This window comes from Dromaius novaehollandiae, chromosome 31, assembly GCF_036370855.1.
Source record: "Dromaius novaehollandiae isolate bDroNov1 chromosome 31, bDroNov1.hap1, whole genome shotgun sequence".
NCBI classification, from domain to species: domain Eukaryota; kingdom Metazoa; phylum Chordata; class Aves; order Casuariiformes; family Dromaiidae; genus Dromaius; species Dromaius novaehollandiae.
The window spans coordinates 1,373,688-1,384,234 of record NC_088129.1 but is presented as its reverse complement, the minus strand read 5'-3'; the positions used below and the strand labels follow the sequence as shown (position 1 = coordinate 1,384,234).

General features: G+C 56.1%; 1 protein-coding gene across 1 annotated transcript in view; it reads right to left on the bottom strand.

Annotated features, from left to right (window-relative positions):
• Positions 1–3,463: 3,463 nt before the first annotated feature.
• The window catches only part of LOC112993749 (deleted in malignant brain tumors 1 protein-like), a 231,267-nt gene continuing 224,183 nt past the window's right edge, over positions 3,464–10,547 (bottom strand). Inside the window, exons 13-20 of the mRNA XM_064499562.1 lie at positions 10,223–10,537; positions 9,107–9,421; positions 7,808–8,116; positions 6,842–7,147; positions 5,823–6,137; positions 4,642–4,956; positions 4,259–4,402; positions 3,464–4,005 (exon numbers count right to left, since the gene is read on the bottom strand). Of these exons, the coding sequence (XP_064355632.1) occupies positions 3,812–4,005; positions 4,259–4,402; positions 4,642–4,956; positions 5,823–6,137; positions 6,842–7,147; positions 7,808–8,116; positions 9,107–9,421; positions 10,223–10,537 (2,213 nt within the window). The 3' untranslated portion in view covers positions 3,464–3,811. The remainder of the gene's footprint in view (positions 4,006–4,258; positions 4,403–4,641; positions 4,957–5,822; positions 6,138–6,841; positions 7,148–7,807; positions 8,117–9,106; positions 9,422–10,222; positions 10,538–10,547) is intronic.

The window sequence follows — 10,547 nt, the reverse complement described above, 5'->3', positions numbered from 1 at the left end:
GGGTCTCTGGAAACAGTAGGTCTTCTGGGGGCTGTGAGGTCTTCAGGGCTTTTGGGAGAGATGGGGGCTGTGGGGTTGAGGGGAATGGGGGCCATGGGGTGGAAGGGGGCTGTGGGTCTGTAGGGGAAGGGGATGTGGGATTGAAAGAGATTTTGGGATTATGGGACTGTAGGGGAAGAGACTTCTGGGGGCTGTGGGGGTCAAACGGGGCCATGGGGCTGTGGTTCTGCACTGAGCTGCGAGACCATGGAGCTGTTTGGCTTTCAGGCTGTAGAGGGCTGTGGGATTAATGGGACTGGGGCTGTGGGGCTTAAGGGGGATCTGGGGCTGTAGGAAAGGGGGGGGGTGCAGGAATGTGGGGCTGAAGAGACTGTGGGGTTGATGGGAAGGAGGGCTCTGGGGCTGTAGGGGAAGGGGCTGTGAGGTTGCAGGGGCCATGGGGCTCATGGGACCCTCATTGCTCTCTCTGGTAGCATGGGGGCCAGATTTTGACCCCCACCTCCCCAGTCTGGCCCTGAGACCACCTGTGGCTGCAGGCGCTCCATGGCAGGACAGGGAGGGGGCTTCACTCCATCCCCCACTGAGTCCCCACCCTGGCCTTCCTGGGAGATACCTCATCCCAGCATGCGTGCCGGTGTCAGCATCACCATGCCTTTATTAGGGCTGTTTCACCAGTTGGGCAGCGGGGTCCCCTTGCATTTGGGTCCCTCTGGCAGGGCTGTGGGGTGGGGAGTGGGTGCTGTTCTCGGGCTCAGGACCCCTCCAGTGGCTTCTCCTCCAGGAGGACCCTCAGGATGGCTCGGGATGCTTTCGACATGGTGGTAGTGACATGGATGTGTCCTATCATCACCTGCAGTGGCTGCTGCCAGGCAGAGTTGTGCCTTCTGGAAGGCAGCTGACTCCTGTAGCGGGGTGCTCTTCACTGGGGTTTTCCAGCCACACCATCCCCCCTTTGCATAGCATCAGCTTCAGGCCAAATGAGATGCTGGTGAAGACGTAGTCGAATAGGTTGGAGAACATTATGGCCAGAGAGAAGCTGTCTGCCTTGTAGACCAAGACCCCCATGCTGCCGCGCAGCTGTAGTCCTGATTCACGAAGATGCACTTCCCTGTGGTACATGGGGAGATCTGCAGTGGTGGGGAGTGGTGGCTTTGGCCGCTGAAGCAGTAGCTCCTGTTGGAGAGATCAATGGGGAGAGTGGTGGTGGGGGACACCAGGAATGGGACATCCTGGGCCTCCACCACAATCGGTGCCATCTTTGGCACCCCATAAAACTACCTGCCTCTGCTGTTAGGGATTTGCTGACAAGCAAGGGTGGTGTAAGGGCTATTGGCTTTGCACTTCCTTGTTTTGCTTGTCTCAGCAGGGCAGGAAGGAGACAGGAAACTGCTACGTGCGCTAGGAGGATAGGAAACCCTGAGAAGCCACCCGCCAGGACCGAGCAGGGGGGACATGTTTGGCAGGACAGGTTTGGAGTCAGTGTGGGGGAAGCCCACAGTGAGGTGGGGGAGCAGGACAGGAGGCAGCCAGAGGATTTCACCCAGGGTTTTGGAGTGTCACAGTCTGCGTATCGTTGGTGATCTCGACCCCCATGCACCAGCAGACATTGACATCTTTCACCTGCAGCTCTCTGCCCTCTGCCATTGGGAGCTCTGCCTGAGGAAGCCTTATGATGGCTGTCAGGGACCCCACGGTGCTAGGGAAGTGCCCAGGAGCCCATGGGGTGGCTAAGACACCGACGGAAGGCAGATGCATGCAAATGAGAGTGGGAGGAGCCACCTCCCCACCAGTGGAAGCCCTACACACTCATTGGGTGGCAACAGTCGTTGGCTGCCTGCTCGCCAAGTCTCAAAGTGCTCAGCTGAGGCAAGGTGGTGGTTTCCGCCTGCCTCCGCATGCCGCAGTAGGCTTGATTGGCAGGGTATATAAAGGTATTTGCATACAGGTGGATACACATATACACCCACCCATCTATATGTGTGTATGCATATTATATATAGAAATTGGCGAAGAAAGCATTGGTGGGGAATGTATATATGTATACTTATAGATGCATATGTATACTTAAATCTGCGTTCTCTGTTGATTTATGCAGTGGAAGTCATTATGGGACTAAAAGACAGTCAAAGAGGGGATGGCAGCGCCATTTAGTCAGGTATAGACTTATAGCAAATGCAATAAGTGCTAAATCGCTTGCTGTCTCATGATGGTCATGAATGCACTGCAAACGGCATCAGATGAGCTGGAAGAAGTCACTGGCCCCATGCTGGCTACAGCAGGACCAGGGCCTCTCCAGGACAGATGTTATCAGTCACTGCTTCTCCATGTGTAGTTGGTTTCCACCTGGGTTGCCCCTTAAAACATGGGTTCCCCCAAGTCTGACTCTGCAGAGGCACAGCAGTTTCACTGTGCCGCCTTGCCTGCAGCAGCCCATCCCAAGTAGTCCCTCATCCCAGCCTGCAGACATGGACCATCTCCAGAAATCAGCTGCTTTTTACTAGCCCTCTGCATTTGTGGTAAAGCAGCTACCCAGGACTGAGAGAGGCTTTCAGGGACATTTTTTGTCTGCTGATGCCTATGGTCTGCAAAGCTGAGCAACACTGGTGTGTTCTGACTTGTCTCAGAGAGGCCAGATGCCTGTGGGCATCCTGTGGGTAGGAAACCCTTTCTGGCTCCCATGGCACTGAGGCCCTTCAGGGTGCAGCCAGGCAGGAGCTAACACGACTTCTGGTCCCAAGGTGACCAGGCTAACCATCGCTTACTCCTCCCCAGGGACCAGCTCCCCTGGATCTGGTGATGAAGGGAGGTGCAGGACATGAGAATCCCAGCAAGGACTCTGAGATCTGATAAAAAAGCCAAGGCAAAGGTAGAGGTAGCCACTTAGATAAAACTTGCTTAGCATGAATAGCTGAAATAAATCCGCACACTTGCTTAGCATGAGTAGCTAAATTTGCTGAAGCCTTAGGCCGCACTCCTAGTTCAGTAAGAAAGGGCCCCAGAGCTGGTGCAGGCTGGAAAGATAAGGGAGTTGCAAGCAGTCTGCATTCCTGTGCCCCACACTCCGAAAGGGAGGATGTCAAGGCTTTGAAATAAGGCCTGCTTGGGTGCCAGGACCTTGGGAAGCAAAACCTCCTCTCACTGCTGAAACAAAGTTAATTAAGGGGTCTGGACTATCTCCCCCTTGTCAGGACTTTGGAAGATAACACCTACTGTCCCTGCTGGGGCAGTGTTTATTGCTGGAATTACTATCTCCCCTCATCAGGACCTTGAGAGACAGGGGTGGGACGCAGGGAATGAAGAAATCACTAACCGATCAGTGTAAAAGGGAAAATTGCAAATCTGGCAATTTGTTTGTATAAATGCTACTTGAAAAGTTGGGGGGTGTGTGTGTGTGCTTGATTTGTGGGAAACCACCGAGCACCCAGGCTTGAGCAACTCTGAAATAAATAAGCAAATGTCTCTCCTGAGTGTGTAATTATTGGTTTATTGCACACCGGGCAATAAATCCGCTTTTCGGACAACAGTAGGAGGGAGAAAGCTGATGTCCTGTGGGCAGGAAAACCTATACCAGCTTGTTCTGCAGAGCGTATGTCTGTCTGTCTGCCTGTCAGTAGCTAGCAGTTTCCCTCAGTGTTTTTGCCCCGTTTGGGTTATGAAGGCAGGAAGAGCTGCTCTGTGCATGTCAGGAAGGGCCAGTTTATTTTTATATATATATCAAATATTAAAGGCTTCTGGGATTTGAAGTCCTTCTTCGCACACGTCGTCCCCAGACGCAGGGATGGAGGGACAGAACCTTGCACTAAGGTGCTGCTCATGAGGCGATATCAGAGAGGGAACTGCAGTTGTCCCCCCGTCCTTCCTGGGACTTATCCTGGGGCAGTGTCATTCCCTTGGCTTCCCAGATGATTTCATTTGGAGGCTCCTCTGTGGCCTCTGCCTTGGCTGCATGGTGCTCACCTCCCTGGATCCAGTGTGTCCCTTGGGAGTTCAGCTCCACCTCGTTGCCTGTAAAGCAGAGGAAGGATGTGTCACAGGGTGGGGAGAGTCCCACTCATCGAGAAGCCTGGGTCCTACAGGATGGGGACTCTCTCCCCTAGGGCAGAGTTGGGAGGTTGCACACAGCTTTGGTGATCTGTCTCTGATGCTGTCCATAGCGTAGAGTGTGAGGGACTGAACAGTGCATGACCACCTGCTGCGGGAAGGGGCAATGCCCCTGACTGCACTGTGCTCAGCTCCTGGGGCTGGGGGGGCATCTTACCTGAGTGATGGAGGACTTTGTACCTCTTTCTTCTCCATTTTAGGAAGAGGACAGCTCCACTCATCACCACTAGAGTCAGTGACACCAGCAGCCCCAGCAGCAGAAGCACTGGCAGAGGGATAGTGGATCTGGGCATGGCTGTACCTGGCGGAGAAAGTGAAGCAGTGAGTTCAGTACCTCCCCGTGTGTCCCAGTGATGCAACCAAACACCCACACTTGCAGCCCCTTCCTATCTCCCAGCCCAGCAGATGAAGGTCACCTTCATTCTCATCCTCCAAAGATTAGTCCTCACCCCAACACCCTTGGCCTGGCTCTATCCATCTCCCAGGGAGCCAAAACACAGCCTGCGGTGCTGCTGGGCTGGTACCTGGGGACAGCACTACCTGTGCACACCACGCCAGCGTCCTCCCCGTGGTCACAGTTGTGCTCTCCCCATGCCTTGGTCCTGCACTCAGAGAGGGAAGCCTCCCTGCCCGTGCATTTGACATCATCCAGCCAAATGGGATCAGCCCCTGGTCCAAATGCCGCTGACCCCAGGGCTGAGACGGCTGCCCCACAGCCCAGCTGCCGGCACACCACGTCGGCATACACCAGCTTCCAGTCATCGTCACACACGGTTCCCCACTGCTGGGTGTGCAGCACCTCCACTCGCCCCGCGCAGCGGCTTGAACCGTTCACCAGCCGGATGGTGGGTGGCTCTGCAACAGAAAGAAAACAGCTAAGGGGCTGTTTCCTGCAGGGCTTTGGGGCATCAAGAGGGCTCAGAAAGGACGGCTGAGAGGCCGCATTGAAAAAGGCTCCAGGATATTCATGCTGCAGGCAGCATTGCTCTGAGCAGTGGGAACTGTCTAGCAGCCTCATATTGCATCTCAGGAAAGGGTTTCTGTGTTCCCCCTCATCTCTGGAGGCAGGGCGGGCCACTCTTTCCCTGGATTTTAAGCTCTCTCAAGGAAGGCCTTGACAAAACAGAGCTCTTGACATTGCAAAACACTCATATCTAAAGGCACTTTTTTGGCCCCAGCTATGTACAGCAGAGACTCAGCTGCAGCTCCCAAAGGACACAGGTCTTACGGTAAGTCCAGTGCCATCTGCCAGTCCTGTGAAAATGTCTTGGATTCCCCTCAAATGACATTCGTGCTAAGGGAGCTCATCTCTGGAAGTGCCTGTCTCTGTCCATCAGCCAGAGGGGGTGCCCAGGGCCTTAAATCTGCTGGTGGGAGAGGTGGGGGCCATGTCCCTGGATGTCCCAAGGGCTGGCAGTGAGAAGGACATTTCAGGGAATCAGAGGCCATCATTAAAATCGCTCCCAGCCCCGCAGAAAGATCTGCTCCAGGGGAACTTGGCTCCTGTTCGCAGCCAGGACACAGAGAGCTGGGAGCTCCCAGCCTGCAGTCCTTCCAGTCCAGGGAGCAGGGAGGTTTCTGGTACCCTTGCTGGGACATGCCATGCTTGGACCTAGGGGCATCCAGCACCTGAGCAGCTGCAACTCCTGTTTCAGAAGGGGCATTTCACCGTGCAAGACCACCAGCATCTGCCCTGGCTCTGCTTGCTGCATGTGTATTACCTGAGCATACCACGCTGGCATCTTCACTGTGGGTACATCCATGGGTCCCCCATGGCTTGGCTGGGCACTTGGAGAGCACATCTTCTGTCCCGGCACAGTCCACCTCGTCCATCCAGATGGGGTCATGGCCTTGCCCAAACTGCGCCTGCCCAGGGGCTGAGATGGCTGGGCCACAGCCCAGCTGCCTGCACACCACCTCGGCCTCCTCCATGCCCCAGCTGTGGTCACATACGCTGCCCCACCGCCGCTCATGCAGCACCTCGACCCTCCCCATGCAGAGGCTAGAGCCATTCACCAGCCGGAGCGCAGTTGGGTCTGAAATGGGTTAGAGAGAGAAGCACTGGGAGGGATATCTGCATTTGCCCAGGGTCTCCCAGGCACTTCAGGAGAACGGCTGGGCTTCTTCTTCCCACATGCGTAGAGCCTGCTGCCTGACTTGGGAACTGCTAAGGTCTTTGAGAACAGCCAGCAGGGATTTACCAAGGGCAAATCATGCCTTCCCTTTGTGATTGCCTTTGGTGATGAGTTGAACAGCTGTGCGGGGAAGGGGAGAGCAGTAGGTGTTGCATACCTCGGCTTTAGCGAGGCCTTGGACACTGTCTCCCATAGTATTGTTAGAGCCAAACTGAGGATATACGGACTGGAGAAGTGGATGGTTAGGTGGGTGGGAAACTGGCTGGATTGCTGGGCTGAAAAAGGCGTCAAAATCCAACTGGTGGCCAGTTACTAGTGGCAACCCTCAAGGGCCTCATACTGGGGCCAAAGCTGTTTAATGTCTTCACTAATGACCCTGAGAAGCGGACAGCGTGCACTCTTGGCAAGTTCAAAGATGATTCCAAGTTGGGCTTTGCACCCAGTGCTGTGCCAGGGCCCCTTTGCAGCACCAACCTGCTGCCACTTCTCTTGGCACGGGGTCAGTAGAGACTCAAAGGGGAGGGCAGCTCCCCCATCACTACTATCCTGTCCTCTGTCATGTTGTTGTCCATGGCCTGGAAGGAATTCACACCAGAGAGGGTTACCTGAGCACTCAACACTGACAGCGTCTCTCTGATGGCATTGCTGGACTTCCCACGGCGTGCCCAGACACTCAGAGAGCGTGGCTTCTGTCCCTGAGCAACTGATGTTCACCAGCCAGATGGGACCCTGTCCTTGTCCAAAGTCAGCCTTGCTGGGAGCTGAGAGTGCCAGCCCGCAGCCCACCTCCCGGCACAGCACTTCTGCATCCTGCATGTCCCAGCTCTCGGCACACATGCTGCCCCATGTCTGGTTGTGCAGCACCTCAACTCTCCCCACGCAGGGACTGGAGCCATTCACCAGCTGGAGTTCTGGGGCAAAAGAGACAGGCACCTGCTGAAACGTAAATGCAGAACAAGAAGAGACTCCAGTGCCCCTGCACCAGCGTCAAGAGGCTTTGAAAATGAACGTCTTGCATGGGTAGTCAAGGACTGGGTGTAGCTACCACAGGACCCAATTCCACCGTTCCTCTGGGGTGTCGGCAGTTCGTGGCCATGATCAATAACACATGAGCAGGTTAGGGGACTGAGAGCCCCTCTCCTGCCAAAGTGACCCTAATCCCCGTAGGAGCTGGAGCCCTATGAGACACCACTCCTGAGACCTCAAAGCCTGCTGTGGCAAGGCCGTGGGGTGGGAGGAGCAGGGCAGTTTGCCATCAGCACACCACCCTGCAGCCTCACTCCTGCAGGTCTGTGCACACCATGTCCATAGGAACTTCCCTTCAAGTTGGGGTGACCAGGGCCACGGCTGGTGAGCCACCTGAAAGCCTCCCTCTGCACAGACCTGCCAGGGCTCTGCGGGGGACTTGGAGGAGTTACAGGCAGCAGGAGCAGAGCCTGTCCACCTCCTCTCTCCAAACTCCCAGCGCCACTGGACTCACTAATTTGCAATGAGGGACAAGGACTCATCACGCACCACCCCACATGTAAAGCATGCCCACAGGCACGGAGGTGTGACAAGAGGCAGGGTACCTGAGCAGACCACAGCAGCATCTTCCCTGTGGACACAGGCATGGGATCCCCAGGAACCAGCTGGGCACTCAGAGAGGGTGTCTTCCATCCCTGAGCAGTTCACAGCCTCCAGCCAGAGGCGTCCTCGCCAAAAGTGGGCTACTTTGGGGGCTGAGAGAGCCACCCCACAGCCCAGCTCCCGGCACAGCACTTCTGCATCCTGCATGTCCCAGCCCTCAGCACACACATTGCCCCATGTCTGGTTGTGCAGCACCTCGACTCTCCCTGTGCAGGGGCTGGAGCCATTCACCAGCCGGAGGGGAGGCGGCTCTGAAACAGGCAAAAAAAAGAAGAGATAAAGCACTGGAGATGTTCCTGAGCATCTGATCAGGATGGACCCTTGGGAGATAACTACTGCCAAAGCCACAAGCCTTCCGGAAGGACCAGATCTACATGGAGAGACCAGCCTTGCTAACAGCCTGCTCTCCTGGAAGAGGAAAGGCAGTGGAGGAACCATGCAAAGCCGCTTTAGGTAGAAAATGCACTCCCACAATTAAAGCAACCTTCTGGGTATGCCTGTGGGTGCACTGGGGGAGCAACCAAAGGGCACCAGCAGCAAGAGATGGTAGCTGTGTACAGGGCAATGTGTGCAGTGAATGCTATCCATGGACTAGCTGCATAAAGTGCACTCACTGCCCTGAAGGTGACAGACAAGAAGAAGGATGGGGTAAATGTGCTCATTAGGGAGCAGAACATGCAAAGACATCTCCAAGACACTCAGGAGAAATAGCCCAGCCCAGGAGAGTGGGGAGAGGGAAAGAAAATCGGCATCTGGCAATTTGTCTGGGCTCTTTCCACCACCATGGGAGGGAAACAGGCCCCTCCAGGGCAATATGCATTGCACCAATTGGAGTAGGACCAGACCAGACCAGACCAGACCGACTCTGCAACCACCAGTTCCCTGCATGGGTACTGAACACTGTCCAGCTGGGCCCAGCTACAGACAGCAAAATCCCAGGGACGGGACCCTGTGCATGAGGCTCAGTACTGGGCACTCCCCAGAGCACGGACTGCCTCTGGGTATAAACCCCTCTGGAGTCACTGCTTCTGCCCTGGGAAGGTGGTTTGACACCACACCCAGCCCTGTTCTCCCAGGGTGGTGAAGGATGTGGTATACAGGAGGTGTGCTGCACTGCGCTGGCATGGGGAGGTCAGCAGTGGCCAGGAGCAGCTGGCAGCACCCACTGCTGAACTGCCACCTTGGCCCTCCCTGGCCAGCACCCCTCAGAAATGCAGGGAAATGACACAGAGGAGGGTTACCTGCACACACAACGCTGGCTTCCTGCCCGCGGCTGCAGTTGCGAGCTCCCCAAGACTCGGCACGGCATTCGGAGAGGGCAGCTTCCCTCCCTGTGCAGTGAACTCTGTCCAGCCAGAAGGGACCATATCCCTGCCCAAAGTGAGCTGAGCCGGGGGCAGACAGTGCAGCCCCACAACCCAGCTGCCAGCACACCACCTCTGCATCCAGCAGGTCCCAGCTGTCATCACAGACGCTGCCCCAGCGCTGCTCGTGCAGCACCTCCACCCTTCCTGAGCAGCGCCTGGAGCCGTTCACCAGCCGCACCTCAGTGGGATCTGAAATGGGAAAGGCACTGGAGCATACAGGGACACACTCACAGATGTACACAGCCAGGCCTGGCGTCTCTGACCATGAGGATGCCCTGAGGAGAAGGGACATCCTTCCATGGCCAGAGCATTCCAAAAGTAGGGTTCAGTGCCTGACGCATCTGCAGGCATCTTGCAGGGAGCTCTCCAAGCCAGGGGCTCTGTTAATGTCCCCTTAACCATCAGCAGAGAGGCATGGGCCTGTCTGTAGTGCATTTCAGGTCATTCTCAGAAGATGCTTGATGCATGTACACAGGACCATGCCCTTTCATTGTGTGAGATGAGCTCCCACATAACCTCCTGCCCCATAAGACCCTGGCATGGAGCAGAGCTCTCTGGAGGCAGCAGGTCTGCATCCCCCTTGGTGCAACAGAAGGGTCCAGAGGGACAAAGGTCTCCAGCATGCCAGTTGGGGTGAGGAACTCTCTGCCTCAGGGCTCTTTTCTCCCAGGCCACAGCCAATGCTCTGGAGCAGCAAGGACAGCAGCGCATCAGCGCTGGGAATTCATCTAGTATGTGGCCCAAATCCTCAGGCACCAGAGTCCTAGGGTTGTTGCCCCAGAACTGATCTCCCTTATGCTCCCAAAGACACTCATGGGGAAGAGAGGAAGAAGACAACCTCTCCATGCAGAAGAGCCCTACACGCCATAACTCTTGCAAGAAGTTCAGGAGAAGCACAGAGAGAAAAGACATCCCTGTAGAAAGTGCAGACCCACCCGAGCAGCAATGGTCCCCTTTTCCTTGAACTGCAAGGACACAACTGCAGGTTACCTGAGCACACCACAGCAGCATCTTCAGTGTGACTGCAAGTATGGACACCCCAGGGCCTGGCTGAGCACTCGGAGAGGGCCCCTTCAGTCCCGGTGCAGCTCACCCGGTCTAGCCAGATGGGATCATGCCCTCGGCCAAAGTGAGCCGAGCCAGGCGCAGACAGTGCTGTCCCGCAGCCCAGCTGCCGGCACACCACCTCTGCATCCGTCAGGTCCCAGCCATCGTCACAGACACTGCCCCAGCGCTGGTCGTGCAGCACCTCCACTCTCCCCGAGCAGCGCCCGGAGCCGTTCACCAGCCGCACCTCGCTCGGCTCTGCAGGAAG